The sequence below is a fragment of the Accipiter gentilis genome, chromosome 28, assembly GCF_929443795.1.
Source record: "Accipiter gentilis chromosome 28, bAccGen1.1, whole genome shotgun sequence".
NCBI classification, from domain to species: Eukaryota; Metazoa; Chordata; class Aves; order Accipitriformes; family Accipitridae; genus Astur; species Astur gentilis.
In genome coordinates, this window is record NC_064907.1 from 9,733,478 (window position 1) to 9,754,736 (window position 21,259).

The window sequence follows — 21,259 nt, forward strand, 5'->3', positions numbered from 1 at the left end:
AATATTTAAAAATTCATAGAAGATTTTTGCTATATTTTATAAGACTTTCCAATGTCTTATTCTTATTTGTAAAGATAAGAACGAAATAGAATAAAAAAAAAAATACATTTCTATTTGCAAACCAAGAAGACTCATTTGGAAATGAATGAATACCACTTTCTTTGCCATGGAAGTGAAGCTACAGAATAAGCTGCATTAAACAAACTGTTCCAAAATCAACATTATCATTAAGCAATCTTCAGGCTGAAGGTAGGAATAAACCATATGACACTGCCCTACTGAAAAGAAGCTTAAAGCATAATTTATTAGAGCAAATAAACAAGACCTTGATTCACCCATGTAATCACTCCACTGAGACACACCACTTTCAGTGCTAGTCTTCTCACTATTTGGATTTATTAGCTAACAGAGAGAGACACATATCAAGCTGTCATCATTTCTCTACTTCCATTCTATGATTCTTTTAGTCAACAAATTAACCATAAACTAGTTCTAGACTGCCATGACAGGTACACCTGAGATCAATACCCAAATTAGTAGTCTTGGAGGACCGGGCAGTAATCTTAACATACCCTGTCCTGCAGAATTTTTTGTGATTACAGAAAAATGACAGCAGTAAAGAAACCAACACATTCCATTCACAGTTCTTTTAAGTCAGTAAAGATGACAATAAGTTATCAAAAATCACTATTGATTGCTTTTACACCCGCTAAGTGAAATCAGACTTGAACAATACTGAAAAGAAAATGCAAGAGGCTCATGTCCAAAGTTGATCTCAACAATATTCCTTCTTATGAGTAATACATCTCATCACAATATCCTTCAAAAGTCTGTACTATCAGTGACACTTAATATTGATTCAGCAACATTCGTTATTCCATTATATGCTGGAAACCTACCTTCTTTGTTCTTCTCCGTGTTCACCCGAAGGGACTGTCAAACATTCATCCATGTGACCATGCAATAACCTCAGAACATCCCCTCCGATCAGATATCCTTGCATAAAGGGAGAAAATCAAGTGCATTTGTCTGAACATAGCAACACGTAAAACTATAGTTCAAACTGTAAGAAATACTATCAGTTTTGTTTCATTATTTTCTGTTGGTATTTTATGTTACTTTTTAAAGAGTCAGAAGAAGAGAAAGATATCTTGTACCCTGGGGAGCCAGCTGGACATTGCCAAGTGAGAAAAGCTCCAAATCAGCAAGTAGGAAAAGGCTGGACCAGGAAGAAGAGAGCCACAGACAGGGGATTCAACAGAGTTAGTGCAACTCAGAAAAAGACTGATCCAATGGAAACAAGGAAGCAAATACTTCCCTCCCAGATTACAACAGAAAAAGTGGGAGACTCTTCCATTTTACCTACTCACTTTTGGATTTCATTTAAGTTACGGAGTCCAGTTTATATACTAACAGAAAAAAGATTGATTTAGTTTGTTTGTTAGTTAACTTTAAAATCCTTTTTGGTGTCTTTGGAAGTTTTCTGTGAGACAAACTTCTGGGAACATCCACTCTAATCTCTGCTTGATTTAAGATTCCTAACCTACAATCGCCATTTATTTGGACGCCAAAAGGAAACTCCTATACTGCCTATACCTCCACTGCACATGCAGGTTCAAAGCCAAACATTGGGCTCTGCAGTGTACGGGTACAGATACGTGCGTTCACAAACCAAGGCACAGAGCATACACGTAGCATCACAACATTTGAAGAGCCAGAACATCACAGCCAGAGCTGAAAATAAGGCCATAATTCTAATCAGTAAAGATATTAACAAAATAGATGCTTTTTCATCAGAGGTGTGACATTAAAAAGAAATATAATTTTATGTTATCCTACAAATACTGTATTATAATCTAGTAACTGAAAAATACGAAGACTTAGTAGATTTTAAGTGCAATTCAATGGTATTTTTTCAGTCTGACAAGCTAAATGTAAACACTTGTTTGTTTCCCAAACTCAGCTTCCCTTCTTGCTAGAACTGGTGAATACAAAATTCTGCATTTGAGAAGCATGGGGTAACAAAATTCCTTGGGTTTAGTGTTATAACAAAAAGATTTTTAAAATAAATTATTGGAATAATAGACTATGAGACAGATCTCTACAGGGAAATGGTGTTGAAGACCCAACAGTCACACTGCACACATTTCACAGATTTATTTTGAAGCTACAGGAAATCTTTTTCCTGAATATATATCAGGGAATATTTCAGGATATATTTTTTAAGCCTTTGAAATCGGTATCAAATTAGTATTTATGTGGACAATTTTAGCACTTAATTTTAAAATTTTTGATTTTGACACATAGGGCTATGTCCAGGTAACAGCAGTTACACATCTTAATTTTTACATGGACATGTGTCAATATAATTCTGAAGATGTTCTGCCCTGAGTAGCTTCTTCGGTTTTCTTCTTGTTTTGTTTTGTTTTGTTCTTAAAGTTCCCCCCATCCACTTCACAGTACAGAATTAGCAGAATTACTTATCAGAGTCTAAAGCTCTGTTTTGACTTAATAAACTGATCTCTGCATAAGCCAGTTTTGCAGAAATTCATGTAAAAAGAAATCATTTTCTTTTAACTACCTCCAATATCCTAGTTCATTTTATGGACTATCTATCCATTATTTTCACTTCAACATAATTTCATTTAACTGAAGTGTTTCACTTATTAATCTATTTTCAATGGGAAGTTTTGATTAAGAGAGAGTATTGTAGTGTAGTTATTCCTATACACTAGTGTTTTGTTTATGAAGATGACAAAGCATTCTGCAGATACTAACAAAATTAGCTTTATTTTCCTCTTCCCCCTTTTTGAGGTAATTTTCTCCAGTTTGGCAACAGTTTTACTGAAGCATATAGAGTAAGGTCTTACACACTAAATGTCAGATTTACCCTCCCTTCACAAGACAATTTTGATCACAGGAACATTCGCTGGTTTTACTAGAATAAGGCCTTTGCTCTAATTCTTTCTGACACCAGCAAGCTGATCTTCTCTAGAAAAGATAGTGCTTAACAAAGATAATGTCTACACCTGAGAAAAGTGAAAATGGAAAGGCGTAGCAGCAAAGAACAAGCAAATAGACAGGGAAATGCACAGTTGCTAAAATCATTTTCACATGAATTCCTGTAGGTTTAAGTGCATAACGTGACACTATATCATTGTGGACTTCTGCTTCACAAACAGCGAGGCAGGTCTTCACTAGTGAGGTTCACCAACCAGAGAGATGTGGCACAGCACAAATCTGGGTCTCGGCTAATAAACTGTACTGGGATTATTAACATGAATGCCACGCCAGTGCTGCCAGCCGTGGGAGGACAAGGAGAATGAAGTTTATAGGAAGGAACAACAGGTTGGAGAAGAGAAGATTTTCTCCTCTCATCAACAGCAAGGTTTTTACCATAAAGTTTAGGACACTGTTAAGCAATGTGCTAGCATTTTTTTTAATAACAGACTGCACTAGAAACCATGTCAAAGAATCTGAATGTGCAGAACAATTCTCAGAGTCTAAAACCACAATGAAAATATAGAAAGGTGTTGGCAATGCTGTCCCTGAGATCTAATGAGCAAAGCTGCCAAGAGCATTCCACAACTGTGTTTTAAAATATGCCATATGAAAAGAACTGACATGAAATTTCAGTGTATTGCCTTTTCAAAAAATAGTACCCCAAAATCCCAGGGAGTAAGAAAGAAAGGACCTGCAGCTTTAACTTTCTTAAGGTTCTATTACAAAACAATTATCCTGTAGGAAACTAGAAATCATTAGGCTTTACACTGTGACAGACTTTTCAGAAGACGGCTGTTTTTTGATTCTCTGTGGAACCAGCATGGTGTAAATTCAGAGATCCTTGTCCTTTCATGTCAGAAGTTGCATTAAAAAAAAACCAACCCTTCCTCATTCCTAAATAAAATAAATAAATTTGGGAAGTTGTTCTAGCCTGTCTCTTCCTGTCTTTCCCTTCCTTTTGTTTTTCTTCCCAAACATATGCTCCCCACAAAACCATTCCCAGTCTTAACATCTAGGATTTCACATCCTGCTTCCAGTCCTCTTGCCCATTGTTTTACTCAGTCTCAGGAACATGTAACCAGGACGGCATACATCAGAATGATCTGAGATAATATTTTAAACCAGGACCAAAAGCCATTTTAAAAAAAATAAAAACGTTACAAATGGTATCATACCTTTAGCAAAATGAATGAGCTGTTCAGTATTTAGAAAAAAATCTGCAGAAAACCATCAGTGTCACTTTCAGTATAACTTTCCCTCTGTTTTCAGAACTTCTGTATATTTATTTATTGGATTGAATGTTTACATAAGAGAAACCCCCTCCCACACTTGGCAGAATAATTTGATTTTTCAGATATTTTGTTTACAATCAGTCTTTCAATAATTAAAATTGAATCAATCTTACCTTGGGCAACTTCACTTCCTGAACTGATTGGTGCTACACTCCAGAGTGTCTGCTGGAAGGCTGCATCAACATGTAAGCTACCATTGCCATAAGAGAGATGCTAAAACCAGGAAAGAGAGATGCTTTTATTTGGGGTTAATAAAAAAACTCATTACAGTATACAATAATAGTATCAAATATTGTCTTGTTTCTTTCATACAGAAATTGTTCCTGTTGACTGTATAAGTAACCACAAAATCAGACCTGGGTACTCTTCAAGGGACATGAGAAATATTGCCTCCATAAATGGCACAGAACGGTCAGCTGTTTGGGGTCTTAGACCATAGCAAACACTCTAAAGAACTGATTATTAAATGCTGCGGGGTTCTTACACTGGTGTTCTTCCTTCTGTACACAATGGCATTTTCCAGAAAGTTTGTATATTGGGATGCGACATTAATCTGTATTTCAAATGTAACTCACCACTTACTTCTTGTGGGCCACTGGCTTCCTAAAATTGCCAGCAGAGCAAAGTAATCAAGTAACTTACCTTGTAAGGCACTTAAGGGACTTACCAAAATATATTCTTGCACTAAGTTTTCATGATCCAAGCGAATCTGAACCAATCTTTCCCTGAAAGGCTTGTTTCCTACCGAAGCATTCAATGGATGCTCTTCTTTTACTGTGTTACTCCCTAATTTCTGCCAATGTTCCAAGTCTTTACAGTGAGTGCCACAGGTGCTTTCTCTTCTCCGAATTCTTTGTGTATGTGTGTGTCTTCCAACTAGTTCAGTGACATTATTGTCTCAGAAATTCTAATCTCAAGGCATATTAAATATCAGATCCATGCAAAATCCTTTTCCCACACTGTCAGTCAGTTCCATTGATACACCGTTAGTGCCAAACAACATAATCTTATAGAAGATTATGGAACCAAGTGTTCTACAAAAAAGCAGCTGCTTTGAAGTATACTGTTTATCCGACCAGGTAATATTTTTTTCAAGTGCACTAAGGTTTAGACACTTTTATCAAAATTTTATTTTAAACTACTGGACAGTAACTGTGTTTATACAGTAGTATTGGTCTCTGTTTCTGTAAGTTGTGACCAACATTAACACCTTCTAGCTAAAATTACTGAATTATTAACCATGCATAAGACAAAAATGGCAACAGAGGTCAGAAGGGAGTAGCTTCCCAATGACATGTGCAGAGCTCTTCCGTCTTCCTGCCTGCACACCTTCTAGCTGTACAGCAGGACAAGAAATAGCACATCAGCTCATTTAGAAGGCTCCCGTAACAGCCGATGACATACAAAGTAAGAGATTTCGCATGTTTCCACTGCACCAGCGCCCTTCAGCACATGTAATGGAGGATGTTCACTGAACAAACCAGCACTTCACCTCTTACTTTCCCCTTACTGCAACTACATAACTCAGTCAACGGCAGACCAGGCTGAGAGATCACAATCCCCAGCACACCTCCAGTCCCGTCCCTGCCCCGTGGGCCTTAACTTCGTCTGGTTTCCTCTGAGATCACTACACAGATTCCAGTCAGGGACAATGAGCAATTCAACCAGTGAAGCGGGAATATTACTTTTTGAGGAAAACACATCATTCAGGGTAGGCAAAAGAGAAAGAGGACAACTCCTCTGTCATTTAGATCCTGCCTTCAATGTAGCACTTCTTGTAACTGTGTCCTTTGTACATGTTAATGAACTTATTTTCACACACAATGGTATCAACTGAATTAGTGTTCCATTTTATAGATAGGACACTGAACAAAAATACAGTGCTGACATCTCTCTTCAGAGTACCTGTTATTTTTATCCATTCATTTGACTCTGGTTGCCGCTCTGATTATAACCCAGGTGTCTCAAGCGGAGTCACCAGAGAATTATACATTTAAAAACTATGGCTTAAATGACCTAATACAACACATGACCACCACAGCAGAGAAGTCGAGAGTGTATCTCTGCAATTCTCACCTTTCCTTCACTTCCCTAGGTTGCTTGCTGCATCCTTCAATTTACAATTGAAGGCAGGGGTCCTGACATTTACAGTTCCATAAGCTATGGTGTTCATCCCCTGGAACTACACATAGCAAACAATAAAATAAAGCTTTGACCTGTCAATAGATATTCAAGGATTGAATTATGTCAAATGTATAGAAAAAATCCCAACAGATTAGAGATGCCAGCCTTAATCATGGCACTGCCTAACCTTTCAGTGCTATACTTTACAATCTCCATGTTGTTTTAAAGCAATCTGCTGCCTGTCTGTAACTCATTTGGAGCTTATCTGCTTGGGTTTGTACTTTCAGCACAATAAAACTATCAAAATGAACCAAATTCCATAATGCCATGTCCAAGATGTGGACATGATGCTCACACTGACGTTGAACATCCTCCATACCTACTACACAGATTTTTGCTAGCTGGCATAACAGAGTATCTGGCAGAAGTAGCAGGTTGCCATTATTGACAAGGACTACAGGCATAGCACACGTCTTTCAGGTATGCAGTAACAACATTTGCAAAGTAAAAATATGTTGGGTCCAGGAATCCTGCTATCTATTCTAATCGTGGTATGGGTTTTCACCATTACAGGCAACTCCTTCGGCCTTTTATCTCACCCAGATAATACCTTCTCTCTACTGGCGCCCAGGCTCAACCAAAAAGCTAGATTTGTCTTCCCTATTACTAGACTAATAATCTCTTAACCAGCATTTAACCTGCCATAGGTTTTTTATCACTTTTCAGAATTTAATTATGGTATTTTAGGAATACAGGTTAACGCTACAGTCTACAAGCAGCTTCTCAAGGATAAACTCTAAGACTCAAATCTCTCAGTATACTACAGGCTTCTCAACTGAACTTACCATCACGTTATAAACTCTGTACTGCTCTGCAGAAAAGTAACGCAATCACTTCTCCGTTCCTAGGTCTTCAAGAACACAGTGTATTCAAGCTCACTGGAGAGCTTAGGAATCAGATGATAATTTCCACAAGAACCCTTCAGCAGTGATTGCAGCAGCATAGTTGCATTTACAATAGCTCTAAATAACTAGATGATATATTTTAAATTTCACAGTCAGTCTGCATGAAACTTTGTGTTCTCTAAAATGTGTGTGTGCAAAGGGAAAAACAGAGAAAGGGAAACTTTTGCTTCAGGCTTTCTCTTGGCTAAGGTGTGTCAATACTGACATCTCATCTAGCAGGATCTATTTCTATCTGCACTTTACATTATGATGTCTCTGCCTTCAACCTCAGGCCGTTCCAAATAGTGAGAATAGCAAAAGAAAAATAATAAAGTTTATTTTCTGGTACATTTTGAGAAATGTGTGCAAGGCAGAGCAGCTCCCAGAATGCTTAAGTACTGCACACAACAACAGCATCAACCACACTGCTTCAAAAGCTGGTGCAGAGATGGAGGCTACAGACATGATCCAATTCAGTCTATTTCTCTTTTGGTACCTGAAGACTGACAGCCCTTACTATTTCCCCTAACTGTCTTAAAATTACTAGAATGATCAGGACAGAGAAGCAGTTTCAAACCATTTAGGCACCTATCCTCAGTGACCCAAGAACCTCTGAGATGTTCCAATTCTTGAACAGACACCACTGCGACAACAGGTACACAAGTGAGAACACATGCATCAGAATGAGGGGGAGCACTTCATACGCTTCTCTACTTTTCCTTAGTCAGTCTGAGACCAGACAAAGCAAAACTGGAAGATATTTCTATCTTGGGAAAGAAGTCAAAAAGTACATACCTGTATCTATAACTAAAAAACCCAAACAAACCACACTATATGCCCTTTCTTTTTTTCTTTCCTTTTTTTTTTTTTTTTAAATTAGGAAGGGAAAAACATTTTGCATCAAAAAAATGATGAATCAGCCAGCTTCAGCAAAAATCCAAAAGTTAAACTAGATGCGCTGTCTCTAGAACCAAAAGATAACCACCACTTGTTATCTCCCTACTTATCAGGTGTCACTTCTATTAAAATTTAATACCTGAGTCAGTGAAAAAGTATTTTGTGACACTGAATATTATATTGACACTGTCAAAATAAATGAAAATATTCAGTCACAAGGAAGGGAGATACTGGAAAGAACTAGAAGGAATAACTGCATCTGTGTAAAGTTTTTGTATCATTAGTTTTTTGTGTTTATATCTAAAAGAGGCAATACATTTATATTCATTGAAACTTCTATAAAATCTTTGAAAAAGTTTAAATAAATATGGGTAAACTTCCACTGCAGAACAAAAAATTATTATCTAAGTTTTGACCCAAAGAAGGCAAAGCCCAGGAAATGTCAGATGGATTAAATATCTACAAAATCCTGGTTTCTTTGCATGTCTCTGAAGTGGTTTAAACAGTTGGCCAGCAAATCCACAAGCAAACAGAAGTTTTCCATTGATAAAGAAAGAATTGTCAACACTACACTAACCAATTCCAGCCCCTCCATTCAGCATAAATGTACCATCAGCAAAAGGAGAGTAGTAGCTAAAACCCATAGATACACAGAAATTATCATTACAATTCAGCCATCGAGAATCGTCTAGTCCACTATCACATAACTGACAGCAGGTAATTGCAGATGCATGGCAGGAAAGCATAAGGATCCCACAGAGGGTAGGTGGGGGTACTCTGCATTCTCCCTCTTTGCATTAGCTTTCCTTCTGTGCTATAACCACGAAAAGCCTGAAGCACATCAGCTACTACGCTTCCAAATTATTATCATTTAATACGATTAGACACAAGAGCTTTCGTTAACAAAATATTAATTGTACAGAAGCAAGCATCAAAAGTTAGGAAATGTCAAACAATGCAGCCTGTGGAAAAAGAATGGCTTCTGGTGAATGCATCATATTACAGTCTTCAAGGGCACGATCCTGCACAATTTTTTCCGTAAGTGCTGCCTCATTGCATATACAGGATAAAGGACCTCACTTCATGAACAGCTGCTCAGTGCTTTGTTTTCTCCTCAATCTTCAGTCTGCAGCCTCCTGCTTTATTCAGTACAGTCAATTCTTTAAAGCTTTGAAAGGAGAATTATTAATTTCCTCATAGGCTTTTCTCTTGCTACCAACAATTACAGCATTTCACAAAACACATATTAATGAATTCATTTTCTCAAAACCACAAAGGAGTAGCATTATAGCCCATTTTCCAATGGGGAGTGGAGGTACATAGATTACATTAAGAAATTTTCATTAATCTAGGATGCCCCAACTGAGGTGACAAGGAGCTCTTTAGTTCCGACTGTAGACTGCATTATATGCAGTTTTAAAGTTCAAGGCACATCGTCCATTCACCTCAGTTGCAGGTGGCAAGACTTAGCAACTCTGGGACCTCAACCTCTAGCAGAAGGAAGAGACCTCAGAGCCACAGGTCAGGTAAGGAATATTCCTGGCAAGGGATGAAGAGTTAGAGACCTCTTGAAAGCAAGTCTGGTATAAAAGAGCTGCGCAGCAAATTCCACAGCAGAGTCTGGTACAAAATCTAATTCTCCAGGAAAATATAACTAAGCATCATTCCACCAATCCTCCACCTGCAATTCCTAGCTTGAAATTTCATCTTCAAAGTTGCTTCATTCCACAGCCTCTCTGCTACTCAGCCCTGACATATCCATCAAACTTTTATCAGCACTGAGATAGCATTCGGTAAAAAGCCAGTGTGACTGTACATTTAAGACATTTCATAAAAATATACGTGCCGTAATTTTTGCATTTTCTAATGCCTGTGGTTTTTCAAAATTTAAGAAAACTATTTTTTGTGGTATAATTTATATGTAATCTTCCTACATTAAGGAAACAAACAAACAAAAAAAAAAGGCAAAAACCTGCCACAGTTACAGTAGGTGGCATCGCACTGACACCCACACGAACCACAGGTAGAGAAGGAAATTTTAAAACCATTTTTTAGACATCTGCCACCTAAACTGACACAAAATCACAGACAGGAGTAGGCTGTCAGCATACCACAGGTGACTGCGGTGCCTTAATACAGGGGGTTTCCTAGATAGCTGCCAATAGCAGTTATCTAGCCTAATTGCTCCAGGCCTCTCCCACTCTCTTTTCCTCTCTAAATCTTTATCCCAGTCCTGTATCTCTCGCTTAGCCAATCCAGCTTCCCAACTCAGTTACAGCCTGCCTTATCAGAATTAGGACCTCCTCCTGCTTCGGAAGGTTCTCTTCAGACCTACAAAGCCTCAGCATGGCCTTTTGGCTTTTTTTTCTTGCTCAACCTCTTCCTTCCCATGTCAGCCAGCATTAGACTTCTTTCCAGAAACTCACCGCAACTCCTGCCCCTCAATTCTCTTCTCATTTCTTGGCCCCAGACTTTCCTCTCTCTGCATCTTTGGTTCTCCCCAGCCAGTCCACTCCTTCTCTACAGATCTCTCTTCTCATCCTTCATTCCCAGTCCCCCTCCACTGGTTCTTTTATCACCTCCCCCTGCCAAAAGGGCACAGGTTTTCTGCCCCAGATTTCGAACACAACTTTAACCAGCAGGTGCCCACTCCTCCCTTGTGACCAGCTTTTTGTCCCAGACGCTTTGTTAGTCCCTTACTGCCTGCCTGCCTTCAGCTGCCAACCAGCCAGTCATCAAGTCCCACTCAATTTCCCTCCCTCCCACTTTGGTCCCAGGCTCCTGTCCCTGCTACATCACCTGCCTTTTGTTCCTTCTGCTTTCTCACAGCTTCCTCCTCCACACACCTTAAACGACAGCAGATCACCGGCAGCACATAAACCACTCAGTTCTCAGCTGTCAGTACAGTGCCTGACTTCATCTCCACCTTGAGCCACCCATTACAAGGAATATCTGGTCCCACCAGGGTTGGGGTGTATTTAATTATTCACTGTAGAGGGAGTTTGAACAGTTCGTTCACACACAGGAGATACACGAAGTCTAGCTTACGCAAAATAGACAAAGGCATCAGACTTTTAGCTACTCAAAGAAAATTTAAAAAAAGATCCCTGGGCATGACCAAGCTGCATTATTTCAGGAGAATGCTTCTTTATTAAGTTTAAGCAAGGACAGGCTTATTAGCTTTTTTCCTTTTTTCTGCATTTTTTTTAAGTTAGCAAAAAGTACAGCTGTGATATCAAAATCACTCCTAATTTCCTGTGTTTGTTATAAAGCGTGGGATGCTCAACATTTTCAAGAAAATTAGATGAATTTTCTTAATGATGTAAAATTTTTTTTTCTCCCCTGTCTTCAAGCTCAGTGACATCTGACCTCTTCTGGATGAACTACAAAAAAAATTCTCTCAGACTGATTAAAAAAAAAAAATAAAATAAAAAAAATCAACAAACCCCCAAACCCAGAAACTGATGCTACTATTTCTAATAAGTAATTTTTTACATTACAAGCACCTGATTATAAGCACTTGGAAGCAGGATTTTATAAGGCAGCGCAGCTTCACAATCTTAATTATCAGGAAGATCTACCAGCCTTTATACATTTCAAATTGTATAAAGACTTTGTGGGAACTGCATTATTATGAGTGTACCAGCACCTCAACATTACTTTGGTTCCACTAATTTCAGGTTTGTTTATGCAGATTCAAATTATTTTTAAGAAAACCCTTTTTTTACTATTTTTCAACAAAAAAATAAATGATGGAATTGTGAACTTACACAAAAGAAAGCAAAGTCCAATACTGAGTTTCATATTCTTACAAAAAAAAAATGAAGGGGGAGAATAAAATTTTAAAAATAAAACAGAATAATAATAATACACACTGCTGTGTTCCCTGATACTATTGCACCAACAAATGCTACAGATATTTAGAAGCTGTCCCAAGTATCTGATAATAAATAAGAATTAAAACTAAGACCTGAAAATAAACAATGTATTTGATGCAAGAGGATGCAGAGGGAGTGCCTTTCCAATACTCAGGGACCTGTCCTGTCCAGGACAAATGACAGATATCAGCTCCACCTTTCAAATAATTTGATCTAATTTGGATGATAATACTTTTGAAAAGGAACTCTGTCAGCAGTTAACCATGATAAAAATCTTCAAGGAAAAGCTTATACTTCAAATGAGAGTTTCCAATTAGTTTCATACTAGTTTCCAGTATTCAAAATTAAAAAAAAAAAAAAAAATGAAAAGAAAATAAAAAAAAAAAGGCCATTTAAGTCAAAGAAATAAACCTCAAGGCTTGTTCACAGATTGCATAATGCAGCTGCAGGTCAGCATTACAGTCAGGACAGCAACTCAGTAGCTACATATATATCACAGTGCAGAAATTGTTCCATTATACTGAAATCTGTGCATTGTAGATTCAAAGTTGAAGGTTTTTTCCTCTTTTCTGATTTCTTAGCCAAAATAACACTGACCTCATTGATACTAATTTTCATTTTATCTTCGTTTACACATTTCCATGTCTAAGGAATTTGTCTTGAATTATGTTTAAAAGACTAAATTATCCACGGGCTTCACGAATTTGAAAGAAATTACAATTAATTGAAATTCTAAACTAACAAAAACTGGCAATTTTGAAAGCAATCATGGTATATAATTAACTAAGAGGCACAGGCAAACCTCAGTGCAGGGGTACGTACTATTATGTACAAGATGGAGAAACATGCTGGAAATATAACAGCTGTTCATTGGGCTGCACTGCCTCAAGAAAGGAGACAGCATCTCTGGCTTGAACTTAAATGGTGGCAATATTTATAGCAGAACATCTTTTCGCTCTATGCTAACAAAGTTCAGCAGAGCCAAGTTTCCTCTCCGAAGGATCTGGCAATAGCACAGCTCACACGTTGTGTAATGCCACAAGCACTTATGTAAGTGCTTTTCCTCAGAAATTCTACACAGAAAAATAAGCATCCTAAATCCTATTGTATAGGTAGGGATAATGAGTCAGAGCAACTGAATGACTTGCCCAGGGACATTGCTGTGAGTCAACAGACAGCCAAAATTCACATCTCTGGACCTTTAGCTACTTTAACACTAATCTTCCTATCAGCTTAGCACTTGGTCACTGCAATTAAGAAGATGACTCTTCAGGGCAAAAAAATGAAGTCAATTGTTCCAAGTATCTTTTTTGATGGAAAGTGGGGAAGGGGAACTACAGGGAAGTCCTGACATTTTCTTAATACTTAATCATGGTTGCCAACCAAGTTAGGTCTAAACGCTAATCTACTGACTACATTGAGATCATAAAGTCACAAAGTCAATGGGAAAAGAAAAAATTAAGTAATTAAGCTCCACTCAGACAACTGCAAGACTTACTTACGAAGCTGACATAGTTCTGCTCTCCCCTTGTATTATACAAATTAAACTATATTTTGAAAAAGCCACGCCCTGTGAATGAACTGTATTCATCTGTTATTTTTACATGCACATCTGCCCCAAGATTGTTAACCTATTTGTCTTAATTTGGAAAGAATTAGCAAGTTACTTGAAAACACAGAGCAATAGTACAAGATAAAAAGGTGACATTCCAACCCTATTCCTAAAAGTGTATTGACATAGAACATTTGATAGAAAACTTACCTTTTCCTAGGGTTTTAACTGTTAACTACACAATGTACATAAACCTAACCTTCAGCATCCTGCTGAACATCATTCTCTGTCAAGGGATCCGTCTGAGGAACTCCTCACCCTTAGAAAAAGCGTTCCTCGACTGGATTCAATAGAGCCGATTTGGTCTCACTATCCAAGCGGATTCATAAAAATAACTTCATCTCTCCACAGTCCTAACTATTGTAAAAGGTATCAGTTGCTACATTCCTTTAAGTGTTGTAGAAAATTGGAGCTATAGCATGACACTGCACTCAAAATGAAAATACTGTGCTTATTTTCAAAGTTACATCCTTTGAAGTTATTTTGTAGACAGCCTAATTGATTAAGACAGTTTAAGATGCAGAGACAGCTTTCATGAAAAATATTCACTCAGTGGCAACTGGCTAATTCATTCTTTATCAACTGTTCAGATTTTCATAAAAGTATCACTGCTTTATTTACAGTGCTAATATAACTACCAAGTAGGTAGCAAAACCACAAGTATTTTTATTATTGTGAAGCTATGTAGTTCACCAGCTCTTAATTTAGTCTGGAAAAACATCTGTTCATAAAAATGTGGGGGTGAGTGCATGTAAGAGCAAAATTATTTTGCTGAATCCTTGTTCCCCCTTACTATCAAACCAAAGCTGTATCACTGAAATCGGTTTAACAACTATTCATTCAAATCTAGCTCTAAACAATTTTAAGATGTCATACAGAGATTAAAATATCAAGAACATAGATTTGGGTCATTTCTCTCTACACTGAAAATGTAATTTATTTTTAGTATATTGATATTTTGTATGGAAGAAGCAGTATACACATTAACACCACTTGTTGAGGAAAATCAGTCTCTGCAGTAAGCATCATGTTGCTTGCTGTATAAAAGTACATACGACAGCCTTTAGAATCCACAGTTGAGGCACAAACCCTAAATAATATAAACGGCTGAGCCGATTTACTAATTAGAGGGCAGAAAGTATGGGTTCAGGCATATACCTACAGAGACACAATCTGGAGCAAAATTCAGCAACCCAATTCTGCAACTCCATGAATTTCAAAGAAATTCAATGTCTTTAAATAAAACCTTTTCATGAATTAGATTTCTCATTAATTTTGTCCACAATAAGTTGCTTTTCCAGTCAGTCTAATTACAGTTCTCATAAAAGTAATTATTAAAAATAATTTTAAAATTTAAAGATGATTGGAAAGTTGTCAGAATGTCTACTTACAAAAAATAACTCATCGAATGAGTTACTGAGCTCCTAGTTAGAAGTTACAATTATATTCTCATTTTCCTATGTTTCCAAAAAAGGAAGAACATTTTCAATTTTATCAAAAAGAAAAAACATTTTTTCTAAACACTGTAAAAACCTCAGAAATAATGTTCCATAGCACAAAAACCCCCAAGTGAATAATATAGAATAAACTTTAATGTTATATGCAGATTTGAGATAGGTCCTCTTGACAAAGCTAAAACCACCTCCTCTTTAAAGATCCCTCTTTTAGTTTTAGCTACATTTGCTGAATCACTGGGGCTGATTTTACGGAAGCTTCCTTCCAGCAGATTGATTTTCTTCTTATTTTCATCTGGGGGTTTTTTTCCAGATAGAGTAGTTCAGGTGTTTGCAACACCAAGAATACAAAAAGAAATTCATCTTAAGTGTTGAGGTGTTTCATTACAGAACAAATGGCAGATACTTTGATGAGAAACAAAGTTATTTGAACCAGTGATAAGAAGCAGCTCCCACAGAAAGTTTTAATGATTCAATATAATTGAAATATTTTAAGTATTTTAATTATATTTAATTATGATATGTCAGCAGCTTTATATAGTACACTGAATCCTAAAAAGATATGGACCTTTTAAAGCCCATAAAATGCTATGTACCTAAGTTAAACGTTCTAAAATGTTGGTATAAAGTTTTAATTCATGTATGATAGTGCTGTTAACCTCTGAACACTGACAGGGAGTCTAAACACCTCAGTTATGCAGTGTGGACAGATTTATTTTTTCTGTATTTTCTTTTTTCTTATTAGTAAATTTTTCAACTCCTATTCCATTATTGAAATGAACACAAATTAAATTAGTCACATATCCATGTCACACTATCCAGAGCTTCATTGTCTTGGTTTGCAAAGCGGTATAAAATACTAGTTTAAACACCTTAAGCTATACTTCTCTGGAGATGGAAATGTAAACCAGGCTTTAGTATAAGCCTTTTATTAACTGTTTTTTTCTGTAGAGGAAGCACTGTACAGATATACTTATAGAACTTACCAAATATCTTTCTGAAGAGACACTGACTAAAATAAGATCATCTCCAACACGCACTTTTTCTCCTTCTGATCGTTGCTTGGAAGCAGGATGGATGGTCCACCAGCATGCCTCACCTATATCATTAATGAGTAACAGCACAGAAAGAAATTAGAAAGACAATGCCCAACATTATTGCCATTACTTTCATATTTATCTCAGTCCCAAAGTTCTGACCCAGTTTTCAGTTGGGTAAGCCACGTGTCCATGTATTTTCAGTAACTACTATCATTCCTGCACCACCTTGTCAGAAACTCATTTGGAAATAATACACATAGGCAGAAGTCAGCAAGATCTCTGGAACAGTGATTCCAGAGCTGAGTAAGGAGACAGCTCTCTGTGTTCACTAGGCAACCTGGTCCAGGCTGCTTTTTCCCAATCACCTTCGTTCCAGGTTCTTGGAAAAACATCAAAGAATATTCCACTGAGAATTAGGAGAAAGAAGTGGGGCAACCCATCACTAAGGGCAATAAAAATAAGCATCTACGATATCGCTTAATATTTGACAGATCTCATCAATCTGAATTCAATTATGTTCTTCCACTTCTACTGACTGTTAGTGTCTCTAATTCCCCAGAATATTTATAAGTATTAAAGTCACAAATTCTGTTTCCATGATAAACCTTGCTTTCAGATACACTTTTTGAACAAAAGGCATGCTTTTCAGAAAAACTCTCTTTGATCTTGGAACTGTTCCAATTGTTGCTGTTATTAGCGTTATTACTCTTAGCTAGAGCAAGGCTTTAGAAGACAAGCTAATTTATTATTTCTAATGAAACAATTACAACAAACTGATGGCATTGTAAGAAGCTATATCAGTCTTAAAAATACAAATAAATCCCAGTCACCAGCAGTTCTAAAACTTTAATAGAATCTTTATTTAAGGTAATACAATTTTAAAAAATTTCCAGCAGAAGGCTTCTACAGGAATAACAACTTGGGAATATTCCTTTACTTATATTCAGTATTATAAATTCATATTTCAATATCAATAGGCATGTTTACATCTCATAGAAATTACATAATCTATTAGAAAATGTAAAGATAAGATATTAAATGTGTACAACACAGAAATATTGCTTTGTTTCTTTAGTCCTTAAATAGTCCTAATTTTTACATGATTTATATGTGTTTATAGGTCTCTATTCAGGTTTTTAGATGGAAAGTCTTCTTATTACATAGTCTTTTAAACTAGTGTTTACCTGTTGTGTCCTCTTGCAATCCTACATCAAATGCCAGCTTATCCATTGAAGATCGAGATGTAGAGAGGCAGCATAAATACTATCAAAAGAAAAGAGCATGCATTACTAGTTCTGCTCACATCTGATAATCCAGTGAAATATAAAAAGCCATCAACCTACTAACATAGGGTTAACTGTTCTTAAATTATCCCCTCTCATTACTATCAAGAACATATATGCCTGATAAAGTGAATGGCACTCAAGGAGACTTGACAAAGATATAGGTTCTAAAATAAGCTCCCAGTCTATCCAAGTTATCTTTCCACTGAGACGGGAATACTGAAAGTGGAAACAAAGGAGCTGGTTGCATCGAATCTCAGCCCCATGAAGTCTCACTGGTAGTTAAGGAGTTTGGAACCTGTATAATTCATCAGAGAATTGAAGAGTAAGGCTTCTGTCCAAAATATGTGCAAGAAGGAATTTCCTTTTCCACTCAGTCTCCAACATGTGTTCAGGTTGCCAGCCAGATGCCAGCTGTGGATTCTGTCGCAGCTTATGCAATATGCAAGGGAAAAGAAATGAGAAATCACCAATTCAAAACAGCCTGACAAACAGAGAACTCGTCACTATGGAGCCAGACTTAGTTTTAGCACTTACACAGATACAACCAGCTTAGTTTCGTATTTTCAAGTATCTACCCTTCACAAAGTTTTCCATTAACCACAGGTAAAATGCTCTTTGATATGAATAATTCTCCAGATATCAGTAAATGGTAATAGTCTGGACACTTTCAAACATAACTTTCATACAAAAAAGAAATCATTGCTTCTATCAACTTCTGTTACATACCATGCCGCTGTAGGAATGGCGCAGCAAGATTGCATGCCCATAGAGTAGCGTTCGATGCCCGCCACCTTGTGCAGACTGAAAGATAAAGAGAAGTGATATACTGGTATGTTGTAATAAAATGGGGCCTTTTGAGAAAGAAAAAAGAAAAAAGAAATTCTCATCAATCTCTGGACAATCTGGGACAGAGGAGTCAATTTCCTGATGAAGTGTTATTCAGGGATTAGTTCAAGAAGGTAGTTTTATGAATGTGTTCTCTAGTTTTGATTGCCTCTAATATATTGACCTTTTAAGTCCTTAGGACAGATCTAAGGTAGAATTTGGACAGGCGAATCTAGAAGCTACTGACTTTTTCTATAAGAAGTGTGCAATTCACTGATGAGGGAAAATGGTGTACTTTCTACCGTCACCTTTTTGGTGTAAAATATATTCTAGAAGCTTGAATCCTTCTTGCGTGTGATGAAAGCAGGCAGCCTCTAGTGAAGAGCGGCTTTGATGCATGTCACACTACCCTCTACACCCTTAAGTATTGTTAAATCTCTCCATATTCACCCATTTTCCCCCAAAATGATATACAGAGAGCGCTTCTGGAGTATTGCCCCTGTTATACCAGAAAGTATTAATGATATATGAACCGCATTGAAGATCATCAACCTCCAGACTGCTTGCCTCACAGTGTTTAAATACTATCAGACAGAATTCTTTATCTGCTAGGCCAGGTAAGTGCTCAAAGACATCGAAGCTAACTCAGCAGGATTTGGCGTTCTGAAATCATGCCCGAGTAAACATTCCTATTCAGAAATGCAGAATAAAACTTGAGTGAAAGAAAATCAAAGTAATAAAATTCACTTTTATCCCAAGAAACTGCAACCATTTTTTTCGCAATATTTTCATTACAGTTTCTATTTATCTATAATCAGTTTAAACACTCATGAAAGCATAAATAAATCTTATTAAAGCATGAGCAACCTTTCAACTTCTGATAAAGATTTATGAATTCCTTAGACTGAGACGCAGCTGACTGACATTGGTCAGGAGCAAAGACTGTCAGACAAGACACTGTCAAAAGCATAAGTCCATATGCCTCTCTTCCTCCGACAGAACATCTTGCGTAACATTATGCACATCACACTCTTCAAGCAGTACCAATAAATACACATTTTTGAGTCTATAAATGTGACAACTCCATAAGCAGTATTAGTCTCTCATATAGGACTCCTAATTTTATGTCTTATATACAGCATTTATACCCTTTCTTTTTATCACAGTAGACTGACCTTCTGTTTGACTGGAGCATCAGATTCATTACAGAGTAAATTGGAAATAATCATACTATGTTATCTCTCTGGCAGCTTCATTTCAGTGCTGAAGATCAATTTAACTGAATGGCTATGGTGGCAACATAAAATTATTTCTCCTCCTCCTTTACTGGTTGTCCTTCCTTATCTTTTATCCATTAGTATAATATTTGTTGATCTTTGAGTTACTTGGTCAAAGGAAAAAAAAAAGAGGACTAGGTGGTGAAAAAGCAGGCACTTCAAAAACATAATCATTTTAGCACTTTTAAGAAACCGCCAGGAATTTCTGGCTTTTATGTTTATTGAGAAGAGAGGATCTTGATGGACAAAAGGTGTAGTTTGACCTTCAATAAACTGCGTAGCAGTCAAAATGCAGGGAGACATATTCAATAACCTCTGTGGAAGATTGAATGACATGAATTTTTATTAGGAAAGAATAAAAATCATGGTCTTTGTCACAGACACAGTCTTGACAGTAAGACATGAAGATTTAGCTTTGAACTACCATTACTACCATCGCTTTTTCCAAAGGCACAAGGAAAGAACGAGACATTTGATAATGTCAGGCCCATTGTGCCAAAGATGAATGCTGAATGTCTGCTGCTTATCACACTGGCAAAGATGAGAAAAACCGCTGTGAACATACTGCCTTACCAACATTTCAGATTTTACCAGAACCTTTATCAACAGCAGGCATAGGTATCCAACAAAGTCACTAATATGGACAAAAATTTGAAATCTCACTGATATTTTTATCAAAATTATTCTGTGTTACTAGGCACAAATTTGATACTTAACTACAGATTGGGTTGCCTGTTGTACAAAAGGTGAGAAGAATAGTGTGATTAACAAAATCACAGCTATGTTAGTTTGCCCTTGTTTTGGCCATATTCATTTGTCTGTCTAGCACCTATCTTGTTAAATGCCCATTTGTAGTTGGAGAGGAAAAAAGTTGGCTCAAAAAAATTTCAGTCATGTCTGTGAAAAATGGGGAGTTGTTTTTTAGATCATTTTTTCCCAAGAGGACTAAAGTAATTCTTTTGAACCAAATTTTCCCCATTAAAAAAATGCAAGCTAGTTTTCCGTTTCTGTTTCTTAGACAGAAAACAAAGAGTTGCAAAAAACATTTCAAGCATTTTCCACTTAGAGGTTTCTGAGAGGTAATTATAATCAAGCCATCTACATGGAGGGAAAGTGAAAAGATGAAATAGAAAAATACAGGAAAGGCTGGAAGAGAAAGCTGGTACTATGAAACTGCCTTCCATTTTGGAGCCTGACTTGCAGGATATGTACATACCTATAAGTTCATTTCCTATTTTAAAGGCTCATTTCACAACTAAGTACTCAGCATTTATCTTTATGCGAGAAACTGCATAGGAAGTAGCTGTTGGGCCATGACTGTCTACTGAAAGAGTCTTTGATTTTCAAAATAATCCATTCCTACCTGGAATGTTGCAGAGAACTGTAAATTTTCCACATGTTTTAAAAAAAAACTATTAAAATAAAAAAAAATTTGAAAGTTAACAATTGGACTTCTATGGCAAAGATGCAACATTCCAAGATGAGGTGTGCCACTGAAGTTTCACCGATTTCTAGTAATAGTCAAAAAATAATATTTCAGAAGACACTGCAAGTAAGACTTCTTGGGAGCCACAACCCTGACTAATTCAATCTGTAATGCCCACAGATTTTTTCACAAATATATGAA

At 36.8% G+C, this 21,259-nt stretch overlaps 2 protein-coding genes across 5 annotated transcripts in view; both read right to left on the reverse strand.

Annotated features, from left to right (window-relative positions):
- RYR2 (ryanodine receptor 2) overlaps positions 1 to 21,259 on the reverse strand; it is a 452,105-nt gene that overhangs the window by 259,270 nt on the left and 171,576 nt on the right. For all 4 annotated transcript variants that reach the window (XM_049830593.1, XM_049830592.1, XM_049830591.1 and 1 more), the window contains exons 5-9: positions 18,257 to 18,331; positions 17,429 to 17,507; positions 16,191 to 16,303; positions 4,409 to 4,508; positions 900 to 996 (exon numbers count right to left, since the gene is read on the reverse strand). In XM_049830593.1, the coding sequence (XP_049686550.1) occupies positions 900 to 996; positions 4,409 to 4,508; positions 16,191 to 16,303; positions 17,429 to 17,507; positions 18,257 to 18,331 (464 nt within the window). The remainder of the gene's footprint in view (positions 1 to 899; positions 997 to 4,408; positions 4,509 to 16,190; positions 16,304 to 17,428; positions 17,508 to 18,256; positions 18,332 to 21,259) is intronic.
- ACTN2 (actinin alpha 2) overlaps positions 1 to 21,259 on the reverse strand; it is a 396,531-nt gene that overhangs the window by 28,850 nt on the left and 346,422 nt on the right. The gene's annotated exons all lie outside the window — the stretch shown is intronic.